The sequence below is a fragment of the Didymella exigua genome, assembly GCF_010094145.1.
Source record: "Didymella exigua CBS 183.55 unplaced genomic scaffold M421scaffold_5, whole genome shotgun sequence".
NCBI lineage: Eukaryota > Fungi > Ascomycota > Dothideomycetes > Pleosporales > Didymellaceae > Didymella > Didymella exigua.
This window is the reverse complement of record NW_022984779.1, coordinates 174862-201235: the sequence shown is the minus strand read 5'-3', so window position 1 is coordinate 201235 and position 26374 is coordinate 174862. Positions and strand designations below refer to the sequence as shown.

Genomic DNA, 26374 nt, shown 5'->3' with positions numbered 1-26374 from the left:
GTTGAGCGCGTTTTGGTGGGGTGCGCAGGATACTGATATGCGCAGCTTACTGATAGAACACGTTACTGTTATGGACAGCTTCTCTGCCATATAAATGCAATGCGCAAACGAGCTCCAATGGTATCTCCCTTGCCTTTCAAACCTGACGCTGTGAGCTCTGTGTATGCACCTGGCTAGTAGATACCTTCCTCTAGTATCGTTATGAAGTCGACCGCATCGTTTCTTACTTCCTGTGGCTTCGGTATTTCGTCCGTCAATAGCCCTTTCAACATCACGGCTTCGTCGTCTTGCCCCTCCTCTTCATCTTCGACATTCTCCACATTTCCCACCTCCTTCTCCGGCTCCTTCTGTTCTGGCTCCTGATACCACACTTCCCTCAGATTCTGCTGCACGGCTACCTGCAGAATCCGGCTCAGCGCCTGCATAACACTCCCCGCACTGCTCTCCTTCGTCTTGCTCTTCTCCAGCGTATGATGTCTGAAGAAATTCCCGTTGCACTCTGTAATCGGATAATCGCGATGCACGTCTTCCTTGAACCCCGGCCAGCCGACCGCGTCGTCACAGCTGATACCCACGATAGCCTCAGCCGAGACGTTGAACTCCGGGTCGTGTCGTATGTACTCGCTGAACGCGCGCTGCTCGTGGCTCCACCTCTGTTTCCACTTTCCACACCCGGGATACCGTGTCTCGGTCGTGCAGTCTTTCCACGCGGCGAGTATGGACATTGTCAGCGGCAGATTCTGCGCAACGACGAAGCCGGTGTTGAGGACGCGCAGGTCGTAGCTGTCGGTGCTGATGGATTTGTTGTCGTGGAATTCTTCCGTGTCCCAGGGCAACGCCATGGAGGTTTTGCGTGTTACGCCCCAGCGGTTGAACATCCATTCGAGAGGGACCTCGAGATGCGAGACTGTGACGTCGGCGTCCATGGCGACAACAAAGTCGTAGTCCGGGACCAGCTCGTGAAATACGTGAGGCATGATCCAGGTGTTGTAGTGGTCGGGGATGGACTGGGCCGAGTAGAGCTTGTAGTCGTAGCCGTGGATCTGAGCGTACAGATAGTGGTTCATGACGGCGTTGGAGACCAGCTGGCCGCCACTCATATCGAGAGAGTCCCAGTCGAGCGTACCAGGGTTGAGGATTTCGTTCGAGCCGATTGGGACACGAGTGTCGATGTCTAGAACAAGGACCTTCTTCTTCAAGGGTTCGGTCCATGTTGTCTTGCTTCCGCCTGCGAAGTATTTTCCGGTCGAGTCTCGGTATCCAGGATCGGCAGGGTCGATCCGTATGGAATCGAAGAGTGTGACGATAGCATCGCGTATAGTGGGCTTGATTATAGTGGGCTCGATAGCGGCGGTTGTGTCATGCCTGTTGACTGATCAGACGCTATGCTTCATTAATATTCAGTATCCGTACCTGTATGGCGACCGGACCAGCTCATTGTATATTACTGACTCTCTGTGGAAGAGGAAAAACGAAAAAGATACAGTGACAAGAAAGACAGCAAGTGCCAGGGAGTAGTACCGCTGAGTAGCCAGCATCATGAAATTCAAAGAGAGACTGGATGTGATATTAGACAGAAGAATAAAGAACACTAAATGCAAGGCGTGTACGGTGGGTGAAACAAGATATCACAAGCTCATATTTGTCCGGGGTATTTGAGTATGGCTGCTCGTTGTTTGAAGATGTGCGGGGGACTTCTAGGAAGCTGAGGATGTGCACGCTCTATTCTTCTACAAACACTGTGCTGGGATATGATGCTTGGGCATTGCTGACGCGGCGTCATTTCGAACCGGAATAGCCGTCGTTGGCCTCGTATCCGAGCTTAAAAGTTCAAACTTGCCGTGGCAGCGGTGATTTCTACCCACGCTCGTCGCGTGCAGGTGGGGCTTATCGCCAGCCGTTAGGCTAGGACTCATAACAATCTCAACATGTCCATCAGTGCAAATGCCGTGATGGTACAGGATGGCCAGAGGATGGGGACATGCAGTCTGTAATACACCGGATATTCGTGCACCATCGAGAATGCGGATCAGGAATTGGACCTTATTGTGGCTGGCTGGAAGAAAGCTGAAGCTGATCGTTGAGAGATATCCTCGGCCTAGGCTGAGGCTGAAGTGTTATTTTAGTGTAGCAGATGCTGATCGCCATTTGATTTCCGGTTGTGAACGTGAAGTCGGACCTTATCGTAGCTGTATGGGGATTAGTCGCAAAGTATCGTGCGAGATGGTGGCGGCTTGGCCGGCTTCCGAGGACTTCGCAAGACAGTGACGACTCGCGCGACTGCAAAACAACACCGACTCTTTTTGCTTTGCAGATGCAAAAGAACGTTTTTGCTGACGTGGCGTTGGGCGTGGATCGGAGGCTCAGAGCGTGAAGATCCGGACGCATCGCACACACTGCAAGCTGACTCAACCTTCGCGCTTGCGCTTATGAGCATTTCCGATCCACTCGACGCATCTACATCCGCCTCTTCACTCGCGTCAACGCGCGTTCGACAACGTTCCTCCCGAGTTGAGGTATGCTCTGGGCAATGTGACCTTTTGCGGCTATTCTTTCTGGTGGATCCTCCTCGTCCTGTATATCTGCAGCGACAGCTCTGACCTCGTACTGTCTTGGTGCATCTCTGAGTCCCGGCCAGATGTCGAGGGGCAAATAGTTGCCTTGGGCGAGCGCAAACTGTTTTCTTGCCCGCTCGTCCTCGGTGAAAAGCCTATCCAGCTCCTTTTGAGCTTCTTCAGCTTTGCGTTTCGCCTTCTCGTGCCGTCTCCTGCGCGAGGAAACCTCGACCAGCAGCTCAGCGTAGGCGAGATCGAAACGTTCGTAGAACTGTCGCTGTTGTTCCCACTCCTCGATGCCATTGAGGAGTGTAGGCCTTGTGTCATCCAGCCATGACCCATGAAATGTGCGCGAAGTCTGGATGTGAGACTTCACCTCAGCTGTGATCTGTGTGATCATCTGCAGGATGCTTGAAAGTGCCGAAGCTTCGTTGCGGAGGTGGTTGATATGGTTCTCGATCTGGATCAACAGGAAGGTCATTTCCGAGCCTCTCTCTCGTATCTCCGCCACAACCTCCTCGACTTCATGTGCATCCTTCTGCAGCACATTCAACATTTCCTGTCGCTCTTCCTCGCTGATGGGCTCTGGAGGCGCAGCAAACTCATCCCCAGATTGCGAGGGTGCATCGCCCGTAGCCTGGGTCGCAGCTGCTGAGCCTCCTTCTGTATGCCGCAGGGCCGTGACACACAGATCATAGTGTTGCACCAGGCCCTGGAACGCCTGTGCTGCCTCTTTCGCGTGCCCTTCGAGATGGCGGTATAGGCTCGGTATGGGGCTCGGATTCGAGGTGGTCGCAGGTGCCAAGGGTACGTTCTCGATCGAGGAGTGTAGATTGTCGAGCGAAGTGTCGAACGCATCGTTGCTCTCGCCAAGCGTGGCTGAAGCCTCGTTGTAGCGGTCTATGCAGTCGCGCAAGGTGCCTTCGAGGTTGGAGACGGTAGTGCTGTCGATGAAGTCGTAGAGGTGCTTCTGCGAAGTGCCTGGTGGCTGGAGAGCTGCCTCGATGGGAGTCTCGCGCAGCACAGCGAGCGTCGAGTTGAGGCCTGCGAAGGACGTGTCGACGTCGTGCAGCAGTTGCTTCGGCCTGTCAGCAAGTCAATGTGAGCATGGCCGTCGAGGTTACCTTGAACTCGGCCTGGACCTCAGCCTCTACTACGTCTACACCACGGCGAACAGCCTCTAGTGTGTCTACCTGCTGATCCACAATGTTTCGAATCGACGCATTCTTAGCGGCAAGGATCGCGTTCTCCTCGAGCAGCTCGCGTGCTGTCGTCACAATTTCGTTGGCGCGCCAGAGCACTGTTTGCGAGTTGAGGGACCGCTTTGCAGCAACAAAGTGGCTCACAAGACCCTCGAGCGTCTGCGAGCGGTTGCGGTCCTGCTCAAATGAATGCCTCGAGCCGGCGCTGCTGGCTGAAGCTGCAGGCGACCGTGGTGAGGCCATGATAGATGCAAGTCAAGGCAGTTGCCGTAGAGCACAGGACAAGGATCAGCTTGGAGCTACGAGTCAACACCAACCATCGTCCCGAGATGCACGATTCAATGACTTGATGGCTTGGTGACTTGATGACTTTGAGAACAACGGAGACCCAGCCCTGTGGTCGTCCTGCGACATAAGCTCCGCTCCGCTCTTACCCCAACATTCACAGTAGTCGGGGTTGCCGCTAGCGGCGTAGATAGACCCTTATCGCCTCTTCCACGAGGCCTTCCACGAGCCAAGAGCCCGGGCACGCAGCAGAGAGGCGTCCGCTGGTGCAGAACGACAAACAACAAATGCAGACGCGCGATTCAGTCTATGCGCAAAAGTCTGAACCCCAGCACGGCGATTTCTGCAGATTGCGTGCGCAGTCGGCGCTTGCCATATGGTGCCACTCGATTGCGCCATCGGCCCATCGCCCCCGAGCGCGATGACCCTGCAAGTCCTGCACCCCACGCAGTCAGTACTCGTGAGTTGATATCAAAAGCAAAGCGTCCGCTGCGCCAGCGACTGCGCTTCTTTTTCGACAATACTATTTTCTGCCATACCGCCGCCAAACTCAGCTCAACTCGCTGTTCGTCTGCACGGCATTCCCTTCCGTCGCTGGCTCTTGCTTGGCACCAGACCCTGGCGTTGTCACAGCACGCAATCCGCTTCGAGTATCTCGACAGCAGCATAAGCTCACCGCGTCCCATGATTGATGCTCCCCGGGCGCCCGCGCTCAGACGACTCCCGGCGGACGCACAGGACACATCTTATCGAACAGGCTCCTGAGAGCGTCTCTGGGGTGCTTCACACTAAGATGGCGTCAAATACCACCCATACTGTGACCGCTGTCACAACCGGCCGCAGTCGTGCGCAACCTGCCACTCGTTCTCCGAAACGACGCGGCAAGTCCTGGCGTTCCCAGTTCCCCGACGACGCAGCAATGGGTACTTCTGTCGACCCGCACGCCGCCCTGATGCAAGGCCACGACCACGAGCACGCCTCAGAGCGCTCACGACACCTCCTAGGCGAGAAAGCAGAGGAGACGGAAGAAGTGCAAGCCAGCAAGTCGAAGAAGATGCAGCAGATGATCACGCCGTACCTTGCCGAGCACATCCCGCACCAATACAATCCCACAGGCGGCGCCAATTCCTCCCCCGGTGACGCCAGCACTGACACCAAGTTCTGCTACCGCCACCGCCCCGATCTCCTGTGTCGACGACAGGCTGACGAGCCCTCGATGGAGCAGTTGCAGGAGGTACGTGCGCTTTTCGCCGACTGTATCTCAGCCGCTGACGTTGTACAGGAGCTTGGCAGAGAGTCACAGGCGGACCAGCAGAGCATCGCCAATGTGTGGTCGCTGTTCTCCGCGGCGCCCGCTCGACACCGCAATCTGATGCTCCAGGGCATCTTGGCTCAGTGCTGCTTCCCCCAGCTGTCGTTCATCGCCTCGTCCGTCCGCAACCTGATCAAGATCGACTTCATCGGCGCATTGCCCCACGAGCTGGGCTTCAAGATCCTATCCTACCTCGACACAACCTCACTGTGCAAAGCAGCCCAAGTGAATCGGAAATGGCGACAGCTCGCCGACGACGACGTGGTCTGGCACAAGATGTGCGAGCAGCACATTGACAGGAAGTGCACCAAGTGCGGCTGGGGTCTGCCGCTGCTCGATCGAGCACGTCTGCGACACGAGAAGAGGAGGATCCAGCTGCGAGCTTCAGGCCGGGGAATCAACGAGTGGTCACCCAAGATCACTCCAGTACCCGAAAACGAAGCCTTCCCCACGACACTGGTGCATCGTCACTCCGATCACTCCGATTACTCCTCCTCCTCCGAGACCACCACAGGCACCAAGCGCTCCGCTCCAGAGGATTCGTTGTCGCCGGAGATGACAGCAAAGCGCTCATGTACCGAAGCCACACACGGTGAAGCTCGTGATCAGTTAGCATCATACTTTGATCAGCCCAAGAAGCGTCCGTGGAAGGATGTCTACAAGGACCGCTTCAAGGTTGGCACCAACTGGAAGTACGGCCGCTGCTCCGTCAACATCCTGAAAGGACACACCAATGGCATCATGTCACTGCAGTTTGATGACCAGACCCTCATCACTGGATCCTACGATGCCACCGTCAAGGTGTGGGATATCAATACTGGAGAGGAAATCCGGACTCTTACAGGACATACTGCCGGCATTCGCTGCTTGCAGTTTGATGACTCAAAGCTCATCACTGGGAGTCTGGACCGCACCATCAAGGTATGGAACTGGAGGACTGGCAAATTGATCAGAACACTGAACGGCCACTCCGATGGCGTCATTGGTCTGCACTTGGCGGACAAGCTGCTCGCGTCAGGATCGTCAGACCACACCATCATGGTGCACGACTTCAACAACTTCCAACGCGTCACGTTACGAGGACACACAGACTGGGTCAACTCGGTCAAGATTGACCTCGCGTCGCGCACGCTGTTCTCGGCATCTGACGACATGACGGTCAAGTTGTGGGATCTCGATACTCACAAGGTCATCAAGACATACGAGGGCCACGTGGGTCAGGTGCAGCAGGTGTTGCCCATGCCACACGACTTTGAAATCGACCAAGATGATTTCAATGCGGCCGCCAATGCTGATGTCTCGGATACTGCGTCGCAGCCGCCGTCGGACAACGAGGGAGCTGCACAACCGCTCTCTGCCATACAAGAAGAGACGGTTTTTCCCGGCGATCCGTCACGACCCAAGCCACCGGCATACATGCTCACTGGCTCTCTCGATGGCACGATTCGCCTGTGGCATGTTCCTTCGGGCCGATGTGTCCACCGCTTCTTCGGCCACGTGGAGGGCATCTGGTCATTAGCTGCTGACTCTCTGCGCGTCGTCAGTGGTGCAGAAGACAAGACCATTAAGATATGGGACCCCCGTAGTGGCAAGCACGAGCGCACCCTGGCCGGCCACACGGGCCCAGTGACCTGCATCGGACTCAGCGACGAGCGAGTCGTCAGCGGTGGTGAGGACGGCACCGTGCGCGTTCACTGTTTTACCAGCGTGTAGCGATGTGCATTGTCAATGGCGATTTCCCCGGGCTCACACCAATTCAGACTTAGCAAGGCGTTACGGAGTGGACTTTGTTGTCTAACGGCTGCCCCAAAAGGTCACAAACTGTAGCTCTCCATTTGCTCTATGTACATGTAGTTTCCCTGGCTTCATCTGCTTTTTAGCTAGCTAGATACCCTCCCGCAATCGATCTGTTTTTCTCGAAGCCCCCCTCATCCCTTTGTCGACCGTCTTTTGCGTATGCTTTGCCAACCCCCATGCAGGACCCCTACTGCTACGCATAAGACGTGCTCTCCGTATAGGATGGCGCGAGGAGATGTGACCTGGTGGCCCGCAGCGTGTGTAACGGGGCATGCTACAAGCGGTAACCGTAGCGTAACGTACTTTGGCTCGTGTAAGCAGTTAGTGCGTAGTGAAGGGTGGGCATGGCGTGATCGTTTGCAATCCACCGCCACAGCGCACATGCAATTGTGCTCGCACGCCAGACCGAACCCTCGTCTCCCTGGTTCTGGGGACCATCGAGGTCGATCGTGTTCCTCTGATCTGGACGTCGGTCCGGAGTGGTGCTCTGGCTCGCCGGGGACGTAACAAAATGCCTCAAGCTAACTCGATCTGCGGCGCAGCTGTGCTGCAGCGCGACGTTGGGTTTTTTTTTTCGTCATCGCTGGGCTCCTCAGGGGTGTTTGCTCAGGAGGGGTAGGTATGGCGCGGGGTGGTGTCTTGCTACGGCGGTGCCCGTTGCTGCGGTGGTGCAGTGGTGCAGTGGTGCGGTATAAGGCTGCCATGTCTGCAGCTGCGCTGATGGATGCGGACTACACTGCAATCCCATGTACGCAATACCTACGACCCCGGTTTGACGATCCTACAAGCTTTGCCGTCTACAACACACCAATTCATCACAAGCCTGTCCACAATGTCGCCGTACAAGTCGACTTCATCCACCACCTCCACCTCGTCGCCGTACATGTCGACTTCATGCAGCGCCTCCGCCTCGTCACCCACATCACCCACATCGCTCACATCACTCACATCACTCACATCACTCACATCACTCACATCACCCACATCACCCACATCACCCACATCACCCACATCACCCGAGCCAAGCCACAAGGCATTGCCCCAGTCCGGTCGCCGCCCGTCCATCACGGTGCAGAACCAGCAGCTCCCTTGCTCAGACCGCGAGGCGCAGCTGTACTTCCTCATGGGGTTCAAGCCGACCGATGCGTTGACAGGACAAAGGGCAGGCTCGATTGGCAGCCTGGGCTGAGGTGGAGATTGTGTGTCGTGTCGTGGGGCGGTACCGGCGTTGCCTCCTGTTTTCCGACGGTCGTGTCTGGGCGCACCGAGTACTGCGAGGTGTGTCCTAGTGCTGCGCGCTGGGCGCCCTGCGGCCGTGGACAAAGTAGAACTTGATGTACATGTGCAGGTCCTTGCGGCGCACGTCGTTTGTGACCTGGGCGATCAGCACGCGGCACTCGTCCTCGCTCCAGCCGAGGATCTTGCCAATGAAGCCGAGCGTGTACGGCTCGATGCCCATGGCCATGTGCTCGCGCTGGTAGCGGCCAATCTCCTTCATGCGGGGGTCGCGGGGCCAGGGACCGATGGGGACCTGGGCGGCGTGTCAGCAGGGCGACATTTCAGCAGGGCGACATTTCGGCAGGGCGACATTTCAGCAGGGCGACATTTCAGCAGGGCGACATTTCAGCAGGGCGACATGTCAGCAGGGTGGCGTGTCAGCAGGGCGGCTTGGAGTGAACGGTTTAGAAAGGGAAGCTACCTTGACGACCTTCTCCGTCACGTCCACGAACCCCGCGTCCAGCATGCGCTGCTTGAGCGTGTGCGCGACGCGGATCTCCTTGGCAAACACGGTGGCGGCGTCGTTGCACAGGTCCTGCCAGCGCCTCACGGCGTGGGCATGGTCGATGGTGCCGTCGTCGCTCTCGCACAGGGCGACAGGCTCCTGGAACTCCAGCCAGGCGCCCGGCTTCAGGTGGGCGTGGCACTGGCGCATGAGGCGGTCCCAGTCGGCGATGGCGCCGGACAGGGTGCGCACATGGATGAAGTCGAAGTGCTCGTCGGGGCCGTAGACCCAGTCGCTCTCGGCGTCGTCAATGTAGAACTTGAGGTTGCCGGGCACCCAGGTGGGCTGGATGGGGCTCAGGTCGGTGCCAAGCACATCGCACCCGGGATGGGCGTCGGCGAAGTCGATGGCCCAGATGCCCGTGCCCGTGCCGAGGTCCAGGACCCGCTGCGGCGGTGGGTGGATGGGCGCGTCGTACAGGCTGCCGGCCAGGATCAGGGTGAAAATGTGGTGCAGCAGGTCGAGGCGGTCCTGCTCCTGCTCGTCGTTGGGCAGCACATAGGCGCCGGAGCGGTAGCCGTGGTAGCGCCGACCGTTGGCGTACTCGTAGTGCAGGATGGAGCTGGCGAGCGACGTGCTGGCCGCGCTATCGCCGTCGAAGGCGCTGTCCGAGTCGCTGGCCGAGTCCGGCTCGAGCTCAGTGACACTGTCGAGCGCGCCGTGCTGTCGTGCCGCAGCATCCGCGGCTGGGTCCGCGCTGCCCTCGTTGGACTCGGGCGCGGGTGCGGGCGCGGACGGGCCGGTGGCGGCCATGGTGGGCGCGGGCGAGGGCAACGGCAACGGCAACGGCAACGGCAACGGCAAGGTCAACGGCAAGGTCAACGGCAAGGGCAACGGCAAGGGCGAGGGCAACGGCAAGGGCGAGGGCGAGGGCGAGGGCGTCGATGATACTCTGCAGCATCGAGGGAGTAAGCACGGGGTAATACTAATACTAATACTAAACCGCCTGCGCAGCCGCTCTGCTCTGGCGCGAATGCATGTCTCAGTCCTGTGACCACCTCATCCCCGCCTCTCCCCAACACTGCCCATGGCCGCGGCACTCGCCCACCTGCCTGTGCTTGCAGCCGGGCTCCTGGCCTCTGTCGCTGCCCTCGTCCTTTACAGGCTCTGTCTCCACCCTCTGGCCAGGTTCCCCGGTCCGCGGCTCGCTGCCGTGACGTCCTGGTACGAGGGCTTCTATGAGATCGTCAAGAACGGCCAGTATTCGAGGAAAATCTCCAAGCTGCACGACGAATATGGTGACCATTGCCCAGTAGTCATCACCCATCCTGTGCGTCTTGTTTGTTGACATGTCACACCAGGCCCAATCATCCGCGTCGCCCCCCACGAGCTGCACATCCGCGACTCGCGCTTCTTCGAGGAATTCTATGCAAAGAACCTCCACCTCGACAAGGAGGGGTGGGACGTCCGCTTTGGGACAGAGGGCGGTGTCTTGACCACCGTCAACGCCGCGTGCCACAAGCGTCGCCGCGCCGCACTGAGTCCCATGTAAGAGCAGTCGGCCCCATGACCAATTCTGCAATTCGCAAACACCACGCGAACTGCCGTTTTCCGAGTCGTCTTCATCTGCACGGCTGAGGGCTGGCGGCTGAAGGCTGACGGCTGGCGGCTGGCGGCTGACGGCTGACGCGCACCAGGTTCTCGAGGCGGTCCATCCTGGACTTTATCCACATCATCTACCGCCACATCGACACCCTCTCTATCCGCATGCAGGAGTTTGAGGCCAGGAAGGAGCCGATAAACTTGACCCATGCGTTTCCTGCCTTGACCGGCGATATCATCATGGACTACTTTTTTGGCTTCAACTATGCTCAGCTCAAGCACCCCGAGTTTGAGTCCTTCCACGATGCCTTCCAAAAGATTGGCGGCGCTGGCCATATTGCCACTCAGTTTCCCCTGATGATTCCGGTGTGTTCAGACATGCTCCAACTGGACTTCCAAACTGACATGTTCAGATGATGAACGCCATCCCAGACGCCCTCACTGAATGGCTTCAGCCCGCCGCAAAGAACATCCTCAGGTTCAGGCGAGACCAGTGGAACAACATTAGACGGACCATGTCCGGTGAGTCTGTCAAGACCAACGATGCAAAGAAGACGATATTCCAAGAGATTCTCCAATCCAAGCTCCCAGACGAGGACAAGACACAAAAGCGCCTCGCAGAAGAAGCCCAGATCGTCGTCGGCGGTGGCGTAGAGACTACCGCCTTCTCGCTCTGCATCGCAACCTTTCACATCATCAACACACCCCGTATCTACAAACGCCTCCACGCCGACCTCGTCGCCGCATTCCCCAACCGCTCCAGCCTGGAACTGTATCCCCTCGAGCAGATGCCGTACCTCAAAGCCTGCATCATGGAGGCCGTCAGGCTGTCCTACGGCCTCAGCGCGCGCAACCCGAGAACGCGCCGCACCATGCCATTACAGTACAAGGACTGGACGATTCCACCCAATACCAACGTCTCAATGACGATCCCCGAGGTCTCGCACGATGAGTCGATATTCCCCAACTCACACGAATACATTCCTGAGCGCTGGCTCGGTAACCCCATTGCGCCGGACGGCCTGCCTCTGGAGCGCTATCTTGTGTCTTTCGGCCGCGGAACGAGGTCTTGCATGGGCATTAATTTGGCGTGGACCGAGTTGTATCTGATCCTGGGCATGTTGTTTCGCCGGTACAAATTCGAGCTGCACGAGCCGAGTCTGGAGGATGTGCAGCTTGGGCACGACTTCTTCATCCCGGTCACCAAGTTGGATGCTAGGGGCGTGAGGGTTTTTGTTGAGAGTGTGGATCATTGAGGGATGTGGAAAACTCGGTACTGAGGGTCTGACGGTCTTGTTAAATCTGCTTGCGCTTCTTCTTCGCGACGAGATACCCTATGGCTCTGTTTCAGCAACTTCCTCTGTGGAATGAGATCATGTCAGGATAAATGCGATTCTGGGCCTTTATGCACTAGACAGCCGAGTCTGTGAGGTTCACCACAATGCAGGCGAGTCACGTACGTAAGTGGCAAGAGCAGAGCAACAAGCAGAATCAGACCACTACGTCGGAAAGGAAGCAGTGTTGAGATGTCTAGGCGAACAAAGCCAGGTTCTCAATAGCTCCTCGCAACGAGCCTGTGTATGTTGATCAATCTCGCAGAAGGGCGGACGAATTGACACCCGTCTACCAACGGAAACGCCAGATCCGCCACGGATATTAGGCGCAAGACGGCATTCCGACGTAGAGCGACTGTGCATTGAATCCGGGTAGAGGAAGGCGCTCAGGGACCGAAAGGACTGTTCGCTATACATATCGTCGCACATGGTATTATAAGAAGACCGAACCGCAAAGCAGAAAAGCGGCCGAAGCCTGCGCAGTCAGTACTTACAGCCACCCCCAGACTCCCCCGCCCAGCGCTTCTCACTGCTATTCCACGGCTCAGGCACAACGCTCAGGCTGGGTGTCTTCGCCATGTCGCTGTCAGATCCCGTCTGCGACATCTTCAGCGTTGCGTCGGGCGTCTCGAGCTCCCGCGCTGCGGGCGCGCCAGGCAGCTCTACGATGCGCGCCAGCGAGGACTTGGAGTGCAGCTCGCTGAACAGACTGCGCGGGGTGCCTTTTATGTCTTCGCCGGACACTTCCGGGTGGGCGTGTGCCCATGTCTGTTGCGGTGGGGCGGTGCTGTTGACGTCCCACGAGTATGTTGGAGGTACTGTGAAGGGCTGGTCAGTCGCGTTGTAAGCGTTGCACGGAGAAGGTGCGATGTACCTGTGCCGGCGGAGATGTGCGATGCGAGTTCGCCCGTTTCAGGCTTGGTCTCTTCGATTGAGAAGGCCGATGAGTCTCTGGCACGGGCTGCTCGTTTGCGTCGCCAGAGGAGGAAGACGACTAGTGCCACCATGGCGAGGAATCCGAGTATACCTCCCACAGCGTCACCGGTGACTGCGCCGTGATTGGAGCTGCCGCCACCTGAGCCAGAGGAGGGCGATACAGATGAAGTCGATCGAGGCGCGGTCGATGACAGCAAGATGTTGAGACCTTTGAAGTACTCGTACTGATCCGCGCGGTCCCAGTATGTGGGTTCGAGCTTGCCTTCCGGACATGTCGAGTTGTTCATGCATGGGTCTTCGTTGCAGCAGCCCCTTCTTCCGTCAGCCGGGAGGAGCTCGTTAGTCTTTGAAGGTCCTCATACCAGAACGTCGGCGCTTGCTCGCAGGTCCAAAACGGTGTCTGTCCACCGCACGATCCACCTGGAGATTGACTGCCAAGCGCACTTGACCGACCCGCTGGGCGGAGACTGTCGCCGTGGCACCCATTTGTACACGGGTCTGCCGTGCAGCAACCGACGAACTTGGTGCTCGTCTCGCACATATACCTATAGGTGTCAGCATGCTGTCGTCGAAGGCGTATGATCACCGCTACTGACCATCTCCCACCATCTGGGCAAAAGAACTCGCCCGGCTGAGCCGCCCTGTACGTGGGGTCTGCCATGAGGGCGATGTGCTGGCCTGGATAGCGCCCGTACCCTCGAAGTTACAGAAGCTCGGAGACACGACCTGAGCAGATAATAGAGAGTGCAGAGAATAGACAGAGCTGGAGAAGACAGAAAGACAATGAGATAGATCCGAGCTGCGCCAGCTCATGGTTCATAACTGTGCCTCCAAGATCGCCAAGTCTCTCGCACCAGAGATAGTCCAACTCATACCTGCGAGGTATTGTTCTGAGACTGTGGCGGACATCCTTCTTTGTTGTACCCCGGCAGAGGACACACTCGGGGGCGTGGTCGAACGAGCCGTCATCACCAGACTTGGCGTAGCGGTCCGTCAAAGCCTGCGCTCACTGAGAAGTTGGCTTATAATGATCTGTTGGGTGAGAAACTCAACTGACTTATCGTGAGGCATAGGCTCACAAAGGGGGTTTAGTGGGTGGTGTTGACCAATGGGATCAGTGCCAAGCGAGAGGCGAGGGTGTGGAAGCACCCCTTGCTGAACCATCCGGTAAGCAACGTGCGGGGCGGACCGATCAGGAGACCATGTCGCTACTTATCTGGGGAAGCCCTTTATGCCCGCAAGATTACAGTCGACAGCCCTTGAGCAGTTGTATATTTCGGTTCGTGTAGCCGTTGGATCGGAAGAATACCAGAAGATACACAGAACTCTACACTTACTCATGGAGCACAAACTGCGGTTCGAGTCTGACATAGGTCTTGTGCACTACGCCGATTAGATGCAAGATGCGTCCAGCTCGCGACAAATGTAGGATGACGAATATTGCAAGCAGCGTAGGCGATGGCGGCAGACGTCGAGCTTTGTCTAGATCGTGCACCGGCAAACTCGAGAATACGTTTCTCGGTATACTGAGAGTAGCCACTGACTGTGCTTGGTAGATACTGGCCTCGCCGAATTCTCGAAGGGCATTTCGGGTCTGCCTTGTAGTCTTTCACCATCTTCCTGAAGAGGTGCCGGGCACTCGAAGCGATTGGTGGCGCACGGTCCGGATTGATTCATGATATGATAGCTGGATCCAACAGCAACAGAAGGCAGCCGTACCATCCTTGTTCAACATAAAGCAGGGTGGCTAAAACACTGAGCCGCAATCAAAGCGAGCTAAACCTTCCGATAACAGGCCGGCCAATGATGGAGTGCTGGTAAAGGGTGTATGCACGATGCTAGTTTCGAGTACCCGATAGCTGCAACTTCGGCTCACTGTTGGTGAGCGTTTTGAAGAGGACAGACTCTGAAAGGCGTCTCGTTGAACGTAGTTTGAACTACGTTCACGTTCACGTACACAACACAGCCCCAAGCCAATCTTTTGCTCTGGATGTTGCTACAGATATGTAACAGATCGACACTGCAGGCGAATCTGGACACTTTCTACTGCCTTCTAATTCACACGAGAACAGCACTATGCTCAAGTGCCCGTAGAGCGATCAATGTGGTGACGAACTGCAGTTATTGCGATCAATCTTAATATACTCCAAATGTGCAGGCATAAAGGAATCGACTCCTCTACGGTTCTTCCGGAGGGTTACAGAGCGCCGCGTGGGAACAAGGAATGGCTTGAGTTCTTGTGAGAGGGGAGCTGATTCGAAAAATGCAGAACTTGAATGTACTATAGGCCAGTTCAACAACTCGTACGCGACCTTTTATCGGTTATCACCGTAATGCGTGCGTCAATCCTGCGATACAGAAGTGCGCAGGAAGTTCAAGCTCGAGCAGGTCTTTATCATCTGCCGGCGATGGCTTAGTTGTCTGACGTGTGGTAGTTGAGTCGTACTTTGAGGTCGAGTTCCCCAAAACTTAGTGCGTAAAGAGTTTCCAGACCTAGACACTCCTCAGCCAATGCTTCACAGTCTGAGGCCAGGGCGTCTTCCATTCTCTTTGAGCTTGCGTACGAATTGATCCAAAGTGGTATGTTGTGACTCTGATATCGCACTAACAATGTTGATCTTGCACAAAAGTTTTCGATTGTCACATACACTCGTCCGCCAAGGTGATCTACTGCACTTGGCACGGCACTCCCGCGGTGTGCATCGAGGAGAGGGAGCATTGGTCGTGAAACGATTTCGGCGGAGACACAACCCTAATGCGCCTGATCGACTCTTGTACACGACAAGCAAGGAGATATAGTGCTCCAAGCTTTGTTTTGTCAGCGATGTGTCAACTGCTCATGCGACCGTTTACTATGAGAAAGCGGAGCAAACGAGGTACATATCATCTGCGTAACGTGTGGTCCTGTCCCAGACGTGACATACCAACGCAGACCATTGTTGGTTCTCCCTCTTTGAGGCATAGGCTACTGGTGTGGTGCTGCGAATGTCTTGAGGTCTCGATAGTGAACAAGGGTTGTGAAAGCTCAGTACGTGTGCCTGCTGTGTGTTGTCGCGCCAAGCATTTTCAAAGCGTCTGCTCGTTTCAACAAAGGGTGGAACAGATTACCACTAGAATGCGTGCGACCGCTGCAAGGACCACAAGGAGTGCACGGCATCAAATCGTGATCGCTGCCAAGCGCGGAAGATGACGACTTGAGGTGCCCAGAACTCCCCTGATCGCCAAGTTCACTGCAGAGGAGCAGTGCATTGCCAAGGACGAGACCGGTCCTCGATGCTTAGGATATCTGATCATCGTGGTCTTGCGGACCCAGCAGATAGTAGAGATGGATGAAACGCAACCCTCAAGGGTGCATTATGTCATTCCGTTGCAAAACTTGGGACCCTCTGCGACCGATGTTGATGATCTCTTGACCCTTGACTTGTCTCAGCTGAGGAGGCCAAGACGCCAAGGCTTCCAGCAGAGGCTTCCAGGGAGGAATGGACGGTCCTTCAGACCATGGTGTCTTCCCGCTCGGTATGCGTGGTAAAGGGAAGGTGGTATCGGCTTCGATTCCGATTGCTCGCTCCTCCAGTCTGTTGGACTGAAGAGGCTATTGGCTAATTAACGGAGAGGTGCATCACGCCGCACAACGTTGATGAGGCTCTTGGCTGTACGAAGGGTTGAGGAGGTTGCGGCGCGCTTTCCATGTTCGACGTATTTCATCCCCACAATACGCAAGCCTTTAGTCTCCACCTGTGTCGTTGTAACTCAGCAAACGTGTGAGGCAGCGAGCGGTCATAAGGAAAGACCCTGGTGTATTCGTGTTGTGCGTGCTTTTGAGAGCGTCAGAAGTATTCCGCAGACGGCTTGGGTACAGATTTGAGCTCACCGTCAGTGGCTTGCAGCACACAGTAATCCCTCATCGTAATCTGGGGCCTCATGTCATGAGGCCTCTGTCTGGCACGAGTTGAACATGGCGACACCAAGCCCGCACAATGTAGGAGCACTTGGTCATAACCTCGAGGCTTCGTTCCACTTAGTCAAACACCATCATCTTCATCAGGATTGATGTCACTTGCAAAGTCGCCTTCGAAGACTTTGTGGGGACAGATTGTGTGCTCAAACCGCCCCCACGGAATGTCGCGCATGGGTTCTTGGCGGCAATACTCCGGCCAGGACGTTCGAAGAACCGGTGCAGAAGACACAGACAAAGTCCTTGATCTTTGGCCGTAGTTACTGCTTCCGTACGAGCTGGCGCCTGTAACAGGACTGTGTCTCCATATGCATGGGGCCTGTGTGCACCTTACCACCGCCTTTCGATGCGCGGAGGTATCCTAGGCATTTGCGGGATTTACACGCATTGGGTAAAGCCATCAGGACGTCTGCAGGTGGCGGGCTGCAGGACAAGAAACAGTTTGCGTCTCCAGAACTTCCAATCCGCTCTCATTCATGGCCGATCACGCACATCAGGTTAGGTTTCTTGCGAAACCGAGGTATATCTCTGAGCTGTTGGAATCAAGTAAAGCAGTCGTGTTGAAGGAGCGTGTAACTAGAGCCGTTATGCAAGCCGTCACTGTCTGTCAGAAGCGATGGGCGAAGAATGCAACCTCAATCAAAAGCCTGCACCGACGCGAAGTCCGCTGTGGTAGATGTCTGAGATATGGCTCGAAAGCTCGGCGCTCACACAACACTTGCCTCCGATCATCTGCAGGTGCGCTCGAGCTGTGGGGGTCAAATTGCAGGGGTGCAGCTAGCGCGCCCCATCGGGCATGGCCTTCTCTGCGGGCTATTATCCTGGGACCTACATATCTCGCCCGATCCCTGGTGAAGGACCCGCATTTCAACTCTTCATTTGCACGTTTTGTTGAACATCTTTGGTAGCGTCAGACAGGATCCGGGTAAGAAGACCCTTCTTGCACTTTTCGCCATCAGCGCCAGGTTTTCCGAAATCCTTCGACCCACACTCGAAGCGAACAAGCGATCTTATACTAGCAGGGCCCCTCCATTGTTTAGTTTACTCTCGACCCCAGACCACACCTTACTTCCAGCGACAAACGACTTCTGAACCCTTACCTTCACTTGGACTGCTCCAATTACACCTACTCCGTTTGGATGGCGCATTCAAGGCTGGACACTTCTTCGACCCTCTCACGCTCGACTCTCTTCCGCTCTCTCGAATTAACATACCACCGACCAAGCCCGCTCCAACGAGCCTAACATTACAACCAATCACCAAGTCAGCGTTCGACGTCAACTTCAGCTTTACTCTACATGATCTCGTCAACACACACGTAGACGAAAGTATTCGCTCCCAACATGTCGGCGCCTAACGCAGACCTATCGATCAGGACAGACACGTTCCAGAACGAGCCTTTCGTGTCTGAACATTTGCAGCGTCGGAACTCGCGAATGGTAGAGTATCATCATGCTATCGAAGAGGAGGATGAGAGCATACGCACAGCAAGCGAGTGTGCTGAGCCCTTAACACCGATCAGCCATACCAGCGAAGGTATTTCCTTCTCGCATCCATTTCGCACAGAAGAACATGGAGATGAGCTTCACACAACACCAAAAACTGCTGCTGGACTCATGCCCATTGGTCTGACGCCGCGAGCTACGCATCCTGAAACCAATCCAGGAATGCGGCCCACGTCAGCGCATGCAGATGCAAAAGCCACGGCGCAATACGAGGATCAACTACAGACTGAGAAGCGGGGGTTCAGACAGCATATCGGATCCTTCGTGCGAAGCAAATTGCATCGACGAAATACACCCAAGGAGGATGCCAAGGAACCTAGCCAGGACGCGCAAGGCGCTCGTCAGAGCGCAGAATCAAAGGTCAAGACTAGCCCCGAAATCCCTGCAACTCCGAACGACAACACCATCGATAACAATCACTCGGCGAGCAACATGATTCAGGGCGGTAGAAGAATTAGCTCTTTCTCACTGTCTAGCAGCCCTCAAAGGACTTCAAGAGCAGCCACTCCTTCACCGCCAGCGGACTCACCAACACAGACTATATCCAATGAAGATCAAGAGAGGAAGACACGGCTTGAAAAGAAGCCTATGTCTTCTACCGCTTTGTCGAGCATGAACCCCGCAAGACCGGGTATCACTTGGGCTGATAAAGGACCTGGCAACAAGCGACATACGTGGTCACGGAGGCGGTCGGCGAGTACTGATCACATGCCACAGCTCGGGAAGGATGACGAGAAGCCTACAGCGGGCATGCTGAACACCTTTTCCAGACCACCTGAGAAAGGCGTTGGTATGAAAGCTCGGCGACTCAGTCTGAACTTGCCAAGCGACTACATCATCGACCAGTGTGAATTAGACAAAGAGTTCAAAGGCTCAAGTCTCATGCCTGGCAAGCGAGGAAAGATCCTGGGCAAGGGTGCTACAGCTGAAGTTCGTATTATGGCTCGTAGAGGTGTATCTAGAGATGAGCAACTGGTCGCTGTCAAGATCTTTCGTGAACGCAACCCGGAAGAGACCGAAGAAGATTACATCATGAAGATTAAGTCTGAGTACAGTATCGCTCGGAGCCTGCATCATCCGAACATCGTTGAGACTCTCCGTCTATGTACAAATCGCGGTCGCTGGAATCACGTTATGGAGTTTTGCACTCACGGCGAAATTTACTCCCTGGTCGAACGCAAGTTGTTCGCCAGTGGCGTCGAGGGGTTCTACAGTCGCGAGGACCGCTTGTGCTTCTTCAAGCAACTACTTCGAGGAGTCGACTACCTACACAGTCACGGAATTGCCCACCGAGACATCAAGCTGGAAAATCTTCTAGTGGACAAGAACGGCCGTCTCAAGATCTCAGACTTTGGTGTTGCAGAGGTGTTCAGCGGCGAGCATCCAGGCCTTCGCGCATCTGGAGGGCAGTGTGGCAAGAACATGGGGGGCGTTCGCCTATCAGCTATTGGAATCTGTGGTAGTCTGCCATACATTGCACCCGAAGTACTTGCGAAAAAGGGACCTTACGATCCTCGTCCACTCGATGTGTGGTCTTGTGCCATCGTCTATATCACGATGACCTTTGGCGGGTGTCCATGGCAGGCTGCTAAATCCGAGTTCGAATACTACGCCAGGTTCAAGAGGGGTTGGCAGGACTGGCTGAAGTACCACCCTGACGGCGATCTCTTCGAGGGTCCTAGAGGATATCCGGAGTGTGGCAAGCTCTTCAACATGATCGAGGGACCGGCGATCAGACATCTCATCCTCAGGATGTTACATCCTATACCTGAAAAGCGAATAACGATCCGGGACGTCTTGAACACCAGTCTCATCCGAAACGTTGACTGTTGCGCATCAGAGAGCTTCGAAGATCCTAGGTGTTGTTCCAATAGCATCAGGCCCAACTCAGCACAAGGAAGGCTTTCGCCAAAGAAACCCCAGCATCACCACATACCGCCCAAACCTGAGCACAAGTCTCGCGTACACATCTTCGAGGTGGGCGAAGCTTAGATTGCGTAATTTATTGCAATTCGTCATTGCATTAACGGGCGTTTACATCAGCGTAGCATAGCGCGGCCAAAAAGTGCCCATTTGTGTATTCTTGCCTGTCCCAAAACCAGATAGACATCAGTGTATGCATCTTAGAATCCCGTTTTGAACGAGCATCTCTCCATCTGAGCAGGCGCTTGACAGATCTGATACCACACCAAATTGCATCTCATCAAAGAATGTGTCCGTCTGGGTTCCGTTTAATAGGCAGCCTCACATCGCGTCAACTCATCTAGCACTGAAGATCATGACGTTGGTGCTTCGCGCTAAGTACTAGCCCGACCTCAAATATGTCGACTGACTGCAATACCCACGCAGGCCGATAATCGTTGTTGCTTTCTGTCTACAAATCGCCCTCCTCGTCATTGCATCGTGGCTCTTAGACTAGCAAAGAAATCACGCACCTTTCCGCTCGTCCCTTCAGCCGGCTTGGCGCCGAATGGAGGAGCGAGATAAAGCTCTTAGATCACACCACACTCTTATTCGCACCGGCACCCACATCCATCGCAACCCAGGACTTGAGTGACGCAACAGCGGGAAAGCAATGACAGGCGCCATCTGCCACCGGCCACACTTCATATCAACAGCAGTAGGTTGGTTGGGTTTACTGAGAACACGGTGTGCTTCATTACCTAGTCGAAATTGGCAGTCTGGGTTGCATTGTTGTGACTGGTGCAAGGAGACTGTCGCGATGCTTCAAGGCAGCCAACAAAAGAGATGAAGGTTAGCAACAACGTGGGATCTGGATGGACTAGAAACGTCCTCAGCATGTGTCTGAGGGTCGCTCGGTAAATGCTCCGATAAACGTGGGATTGCGGGGTCGTTCCTTGGACCGGGTGAATTGAGCGTGTCGGCGGGGCAGGTGCTCGTATCCGTATCGCTCCCGCTAATCAGATCGAAGGGCAGGAACAGCCATGGCGGAAGACGTGCAACCGTGAGCCGGAATAACAATAAACGCACACGAGGCTACGAGGAGTAGTCAGGCGGTCGCATGACTTCTTTCGTCGCATCCTGCACAACGTACGTGGAGCTGTCGCAGCCCGATATTAGAACAACTTGTCTTCCCCCTTTCTCAACTGAGGGATCTACGACCTTCGGTAGATCCTTTCTGGTGGACCCCCCTGTTGAACATTCCTTCTTGATGTAGCCGTGCCATTTCTCGGTTCTCTCGAGCTTCAGCAGCAGTCAGAGTGGACACAGAGAAGTTCAAGAAACCCGCTCGTTTCTTACTGATTATTGCTGATATCGTGCATCTTCCTGTTACACACGTTTTATGCGAAGCTCGGATCTGCAGTGGCTATCCTGCGTCAAGCTTCGGTGACAAGGGCTTTTCTCCAGCCAATGCTTGTCTCAAGCTTTAAGCCGCCGAAGAAGCAGTAGAAGGCCGAGTCGCGGAGCATAGGAGCCATTGACAACGGAATATAGTCATCCGTTGAACAAGATGGAGTCTGTTTGACCGTTTCAATATTTACTTCAACATCAAATAGCTACTTCGTATATCGACTTCCCGTGAATGTACCCGACTTTACATGAACAAGCCACCACCATCGGTCCTGATCATAGCACCATCTATATTATAATCCCTCATGATTCCCAGGAAGCTCTCAGCCACCCACTCCGGTCTTCCCGGCGTTCCTGTCGCCATCTTCTTGCTCATCTGCCCCATCAACTTGTCTTTCTCTTCCTGTGACATCTTCCAAAGCTCGGTATCAACAACTCCAGGACTGACGCCATTGACTCGGATTGGCTTCATGTCCAGTGCCAAATTTCTGACCATGGAGTGGTGACCACCCGCATAGGAGGCAATGACGCTCCAGTCCGGCATGGGTCGCTCGCTGATGCTGCCTGTAGTAATGGTGTAGCTGCTCTCGTGCGAGTTCTTGACGTATTGCGGGATGAACTTGGCTGCCAGTAGAGGAGCAAAAAAGCGGACTTGGCCAGCTTTTAGAATACTTTTCATGGTGACGTCAGCGAGCTTCGTCGTCGCAAGCGCGTCGCCTGCGGTGAATATGACATGATCCAGTTTATCGCTGCCCATCCCCTTAACAGTCTGCTCAAAAAGAGTTTCAAGCTCTGATTCCAAGGTATCGGACTTGGATAGGTCGACTGTCTGACCGTGAATGCTCGACTTCGCGGATGGGTATGATGATTGTAACTTGAAAATAGCGGCCGTAATCTTGGAAGGGTTCGAGGAGGCTATCGTAACAAGTGCACCATATTCGAGACATGCCTCAGCGATACAAAAGCCAATACCGGAGGATCCTCCGATAATTAGAACCCGCGAGCCTTGAAGCTTGTTGGAGTATCTCTTCTGGTCGGACATCTCGTTTATCGTTGTCCCTTAGCCTGCTAGTGAGTGGATGTACCCGTTGGTCATAAAAGGTATTGTTGTTGGTAATGTCGTAGTCGTCAGTACGATGCAGGGTCCATAGATATTGCGGACGCTCGCATCACCATTTGTAGGTGTTCTGAAGTACAGATGAAGAGCAGCTGCACGACAAATAAATCGGGTTTTCAGATACGCCTAACAAGTGTCGACGATCTCTTTCGTACGAAGATACTTTGTGTGGACTTAACACGGCGTCATGGTTAATTTCGTCAAAAATAAAGGTCCACGTCTTCGTAGCTCGGTCTAGACTCAAGAATGACGTCATGTTTTTTTCGGCAGTAAAACGCGGGTGCAATTGCTCAAGTGAGACATGGTCGCAGCTGATATAGAAAGCTACGGTGATTGTTGGGTTTGAAACGGTATGTGACTTCTATTCATGGGTCATGCCTCAAACCAAGGTAATGCTATGCTTGAGAATTCTAAGGTATCGTCCAAAGGGAATTGATCTGCTTTCTCCTGACCTGTACGATGTAAGCTTGCTGTTGACGAGACCATGAACAACAGAACTTACCAATGGAGCAACAAACAAAACACCGACAAACAGTGCGGCAACGGTCAGAAGCATCTGGATCTTGTTGAAACCCTTGCCCAGGATGTCAAATGCGAAACTAGGTGCGACTCGAGTACCGAAGATATCGTGACCATAAGCAAACACTAGACTGGTACTCTCGATACCACTCTCGTTCGTAATGACATCCTTGATGCCCAGGACTTCGTACTTGTGGGTGAGATGCCACTTCGAATCAAGGGGAAGCAGAGGGGTGTACTTAATGAGACCCTCCGCCTGTTCATTTGGATTTGGGTCGCGGCCGACGGGACGTCGGGGGTCAATGAACTGACGAGGAATACCGATGATGGAGCTGGTGGAAGGAATGGTGATGAGAAGCTCCCGGCTGGTGATTCCCTGCCTGGTCTGTGTCACCGCCATATGCGATATCTCCGCGGCAATCTGGTAGCTCTGTGACAGTACGTATGGCTTGGCGGCATCACCCTGAGATCTTGAAGGCTTCACTGTAGAAGAGTTTGAGGAAGCGCCCAATGGGCCCCTGTCGTCAGGGAGCGGTGATTCGTAGAGGTCCGAGACAATCAGCTGGTGACCACGAGACTCTGGTGAAGCAGTCGAGTCAATGGTCAGAGAATAACTGAACCAATTTTCTGAGATGGTAGAGGGAATCGGTCGCGACGTGTCAACATCAGAGTGCAACATAGTGTGGAGCAGCTGACCGGAAGCGGAGTCCAACAGATAGATGGACGCGGTACGAGCGAGCTCTGATACCGCCGTTACTAGCACCAGATTGGGGTTCAAGTACTTGTAAAGCACACTTCGGTCGCCCAAGACCTTGCCAATGGAGGCAACCGGATCCTTCAGTGGTCGCGCAGTGAAGCCGACAATGCGCTCCCCGCTCGGAGGCTCAAAAGCCCATACAGACTCTGTGTTTCCTCGGTTTTCTGTCTCCAGGGCTCCCTTGAGAACGCCATTTGTCAGGGTAAATGACACAAGCTTCTGTCCCTTGGCGACTTGAGGTCCGTGCAGGTGAAGGTTGACATAGGATGCCGTACCGCCTGTGGTCGAGTTGATGAACAAGGAACCTTCGAAACTTGGGTCTTTGACCTCTACATAGCCACTGTGGGCTCTCAGAGTAGGATACTCAAAGACCGTGTCGGCAAATTGCGTGAGGTGTACATTCCACAGCACCTTTCCACGAGCACCCACATCAAGGGCAGCAAGTCGACCATTTTCGGTTGCAACGATGACAAGCTTGTGAAAGCCGAATGTGTCCTGCTGGATATTATCCACGGCCGTCTGCTTCGGCTTGCCCACAACGTTACCAAGGAGACGTCGAGGAAGATTCTGCGCCCAGGCTGGGAAATGTTCGAGGTCCTGAATATGCCTCTTTACTCGGTGGATGTAAGCTGACACTACATTTTGATGTTGCTCAACTTCAAGCTCGGCAGCGAGAGACTCGACCTCTGGAAGACGGGCCCACACGGCAGACGAAGCTTGCGCCAAGAACTCAGGTCTAGTCCAGGCAATGTCACCGTTACGGACCAAGACCCACTGTCCATTGGAGAACAGGATAGCTGACCTGGCAGCAGTGGCTGTTCCGGACTTTACCACTACCTCTGAGACAGCGTGCACAGGGTAAGCTCTGGCCAAAGCGGGTGACCTGGCTGTGGGCCAACGGCCAAGTACGCCATGCGAGGCCGATGACACCACACTGACTTCGTCTTCAGTTACTCTGACGAAGTAGACGTTAGCATCCGTTGTACTGGTGGTGAATGTACCCTTGGTCTGCAGCTCGAGAAGGCTGTAAGCTTTTGACACAGTATTCTTTTTGAGATCGACGTGGAAGACTTCAGCAGAGTGCCCAAAGTATGTCTGATACTCAACGAGGAAGTGTGGCTGAGAGTTGACGTGCCCCGGAGCGTGCAGAACGACCTTCTCAATAGGGCTTTCTCCTGGTGTGTCGAAGCTCGCTACGGTCTTCGTGCCAATGATGTTGACCTTGATGACGCTGTAGTCCTTGTCTGTCCACGCCAATACAGGCGCTGCGGTGTTCGCTCCGGCAAAGACAATGTGATCTCTCGATGTGATATCGGTGTCTGAGCTGAGTGTGTACTGGTCGAGCTTCTTGCCAGTGATTGGGCTCAGCGAAGTGACCTTGAGCTTCAACCCTGCACCGATTATAGACGAGTGTAGCGAGATGTAGTAGATCGTTGTGGGCGAGGTAGATACTTGGAATGGCGTGTCGTTGCTGAGGTGGGGTCAGCCTGCTTCTCCAATACATCCCTAGGATACTAACCTGGAATCCTCATATGTCCATTTGATACGACCAGTCTTTCCATCAAGCCTCTTGACGCTATGGCTGGTACCAGATACCAGGACAATGGCGTCCTTAGCCTCGTCTTTGGTGATGCCATCCTCCTGTTCCAGAATCTCTAAATCCTCCACGACTGACCCATCAACGTTCGTTTCCCACACTAACCTGCCATCTGATGAGCTCCAGGCTGTGACTCGGTTCCCAACAGCGCTGACAACAGTGTCCTGCTCGTCTGCCGCTCTTAGGTGGCCTCTCCCGCGGGGTTCTGACGCCGGGTGCTGTCGCCAAACAAGGGTACCGTCCTTGGGGTTTATCGCGCCAATCGTTTGATTTTCGGATATCGAGTACAAAAGCGAGGCTTTCGAGGCCCCGTATGGCTTTTGGAAAAAGGTAGCATCGTGATTCGGTAAGCCTAACAGCGCATAGTGGAAGTCGATGTGATAGGCGTCATCTTCGAAGATGGCAGACACTGGCGCGAGACAAGCTGCAAGACCGAGTGCGGCATAGAGACGCATCGTGGGGTATGGATGCTGGTGTCGCGTCGACTGCTGAGCTCGACATCTGCTTGCTCCGCGATGAACTCATGCCAAGGCGGAGGAGAGACGGACCGACGACGACCTAACCCAATCGGGCCGGGCATATCCAAAGGGCATCTTGGAATTGTAGCTTCTTGGGGCAGGAAGACATCAATAATTAGTGATTGCGTACCAAGTCGCACTTCGTTGTGACTGCTCTTTGGCTGTTTTCCACCGATGTCGAACATCGTACTTCTTGGAGCTCCTGTGGCCCATGATATGCGAGCCGGCGCCTGCTACGGGGAAGCGGGCTCAAGCCGGCGGGCCTTCCTCAGATAACGGCCAACTTAAGGCACGCCCTGGCAAATTAGTATCCAGCTTCGCATTTCAAAAAGGGGATTCAACGGCTAC

General features: G+C 54.8%; 11 protein-coding genes across 11 annotated transcripts in view; 4 read left to right on the top strand and 7 right to left on the bottom strand.

Moving 5' to 3' along the window:
* Nucleotides 1–1538, bottom strand: part of M421DRAFT_98685 (uncharacterized protein) — a gene marked incomplete at both ends in the record, with an annotated part of 3115 nt that extends 1577 nt beyond the window's left edge. Inside the window, 2 exons of the mRNA XM_033598645.1 lie at nucleotides 276–1365; nucleotides 1414–1538. Of these exons, the coding sequence (XP_033451808.1) occupies nucleotides 276–1365; nucleotides 1414–1538 (1215 nt within the window). The remainder of the gene's footprint in view (nucleotides 1–275; nucleotides 1366–1413) is intronic.
* Nucleotides 1539–2457: 919 nt separating this feature from the next.
* Nucleotides 2458–4000, bottom strand: M421DRAFT_56271 (uncharacterized protein; the record flags this gene model as incomplete). Its single annotated transcript, XM_033595385.1, has 2 exons — nucleotides 2458–3633; nucleotides 3680–4000. 2 exons carry the CDS (start codon nucleotides 3998–4000, stop codon nucleotides 2458–2460), a joined length of 1497 nt encoding a protein of 498 aa, XP_033451807.1.
* A 475-nt stretch (nucleotides 4001–4475) lies between these two features.
* M421DRAFT_417325 (WD40 repeat-like protein) lies at nucleotides 4476–7342 on the top strand. The gene is made up of 2 exons (XM_033591416.1): nucleotides 4476–5276; nucleotides 5325–7342. The coding sequence occupies exons 1-2, from the start codon at nucleotides 4836–4838 to the stop codon at nucleotides 7065–7067; spliced, it is 2184 nt and encodes a 727-aa protein (XP_033451806.1). The 5' UTR covers nucleotides 4476–4835; the 3' UTR covers nucleotides 7068–7342.
* Nucleotides 7343–7853: 511 nt separating this feature from the next.
* M421DRAFT_2217 (uncharacterized protein) lies at nucleotides 7854–8340 on the top strand (the record flags this gene model as incomplete). Its single annotated transcript, XM_033588315.1, has 2 exons — nucleotides 7854–8210; nucleotides 8257–8340. The coding sequence occupies 2 exons, from the start codon at nucleotides 7854–7856 to the stop codon at nucleotides 8338–8340; spliced, it is 441 nt and encodes a 146-aa protein (XP_033451805.1).
* A 96-nt stretch (nucleotides 8341–8436) lies between these two features.
* On the bottom strand, nucleotides 8437–9687 carry M421DRAFT_98682 (S-adenosyl-L-methionine-dependent methyltransferase; the record flags this gene model as incomplete). Its single annotated transcript, XM_033598644.1, has 2 exons — nucleotides 8437–8682; nucleotides 8851–9687. The coding sequence occupies 2 exons, from the start codon at nucleotides 9685–9687 to the stop codon at nucleotides 8437–8439; spliced, it is 1083 nt and encodes a 360-aa protein (XP_033451804.1).
* Nucleotides 9688–9961: 274 nt separating this feature from the next.
* M421DRAFT_55452 (cytochrome P450) lies at nucleotides 9962–11732 on the top strand (the record flags this gene model as incomplete). The annotated part of the gene is made up of 4 exons (XM_033595305.1): nucleotides 9962–10172; nucleotides 10236–10422; nucleotides 10572–10842; nucleotides 10890–11732. 4 exons carry the CDS (start codon nucleotides 9962–9964, stop codon nucleotides 11730–11732), a joined length of 1512 nt encoding a protein of 503 aa, XP_033451803.1.
* Nucleotides 11733–11964: 232 nt separating this feature from the next.
* M421DRAFT_417323 (uncharacterized protein) lies at nucleotides 11965–13070 on the bottom strand. Its single transcript, XM_033591415.1, has 2 exons — nucleotides 12685–13070; nucleotides 11965–12628 (listed from the first exon to the last, which is right to left on the bottom strand). Exons 1-2 carry the CDS (start codon nucleotides 13031–13033, stop codon nucleotides 12294–12296), a joined length of 684 nt encoding a protein of 227 aa, XP_033451802.1. The 5' UTR covers nucleotides 13034–13070; the 3' UTR covers nucleotides 11965–12293.
* M421DRAFT_417320 (uncharacterized protein) lies at nucleotides 13051–13841 on the bottom strand. The gene is made up of 2 exons (XM_033591414.1): nucleotides 13343–13841; nucleotides 13051–13291 (listed from the first exon to the last, which is right to left on the bottom strand). Exons 1-2 carry the CDS (start codon nucleotides 13557–13559, stop codon nucleotides 13086–13088), a joined length of 423 nt encoding a protein of 140 aa, XP_033451801.1. The 5' UTR covers nucleotides 13560–13841; the 3' UTR covers nucleotides 13051–13085.
* A 3720-nt stretch (nucleotides 13842–17561) lies between these two features.
* Nucleotides 17562–20423, top strand: M421DRAFT_417318 (Pkinase-domain-containing protein). The gene has a single exon (XM_033591413.1). It carries the CDS (start codon nucleotides 18045–18047, stop codon nucleotides 20196–20198), a length of 2154 nt encoding a protein of 717 aa, XP_033451800.1. The 5' UTR covers nucleotides 17562–18044; the 3' UTR covers nucleotides 20199–20423.
* A 1339-nt stretch (nucleotides 20424–21762) lies between these two features.
* Nucleotides 21763–22560, bottom strand: M421DRAFT_98679 (NAD(P)-binding protein; the record flags this gene model as incomplete). The annotated part of the gene is made up of 1 exon (XM_033598643.1): nucleotides 21763–22560. The coding sequence occupies one exon, from the start codon at nucleotides 22558–22560 to the stop codon at nucleotides 21763–21765; it is 798 nt and encodes a 265-aa protein (XP_033451799.1).
* A 485-nt stretch (nucleotides 22561–23045) lies between these two features.
* On the bottom strand, nucleotides 23046–25963 carry M421DRAFT_55544 (DUF1620-domain-containing protein; the record flags this gene model as incomplete). The annotated part of the gene is made up of 3 exons (XM_033595316.1): nucleotides 23046–23087; nucleotides 23138–25382; nucleotides 25431–25963. The coding sequence occupies 3 exons, from the start codon at nucleotides 25961–25963 to the stop codon at nucleotides 23046–23048; spliced, it is 2820 nt and encodes a 939-aa protein (XP_033451798.1).
* Nucleotides 25964–26374: the final 411 nt, after the last annotated feature.

What these genes read in the sequence shown, in the direction of transcription:
- M421DRAFT_417325 (XM_033591416.1), top strand. Translation starts at nt 4,836, where the DNA reads ATGGCGTCAAATACCACCCATACTGTGACCGCTGTCACAACCGGCCGC. An exon ending in CGATGGAGCAGTTGCAGGAG is followed by an intron (nt 5,277 to 5,324) that starts GTACGTGCGCTT and finishes GACGTTGTACAG; the next exon opens with GAGCTTGGCAGAGAGTCACA.
- M421DRAFT_417323 (XM_033591415.1), bottom strand. Translation starts at nt 13,033, where the DNA reads ATGAACAACTCGACATGTCCGGAAGGCAAGCTCGAACCCACATACTGG. An exon ending in GCACATCTCCGCCGGCACAG is followed by an intron (nt 12,629 to 12,684) that starts GTACATCGCACC and finishes AGCCCTTCACAG; the next exon opens with TACCTCCAACATACTCGTGG.
- M421DRAFT_417320 (XM_033591414.1), bottom strand. Translation starts at nt 13,559, where the DNA reads ATGAGCTGGCGCAGCTCGGATCTATCTCATTGTCTTTCTGTCTTCTCC. An exon ending in TGCCCAGATGGTGGGAGATG is followed by an intron (nt 13,292 to 13,342) that starts GTCAGTAGCGGT and finishes TGACACCTATAG; the next exon opens with GTATATGTGCGAGACGAGCA.
- M421DRAFT_417318 (XM_033591413.1), top strand. Translation starts at nt 18,045, where the DNA reads ATGTCGGCGCCTAACGCAGACCTATCGATCAGGACAGACACGTTCCAG.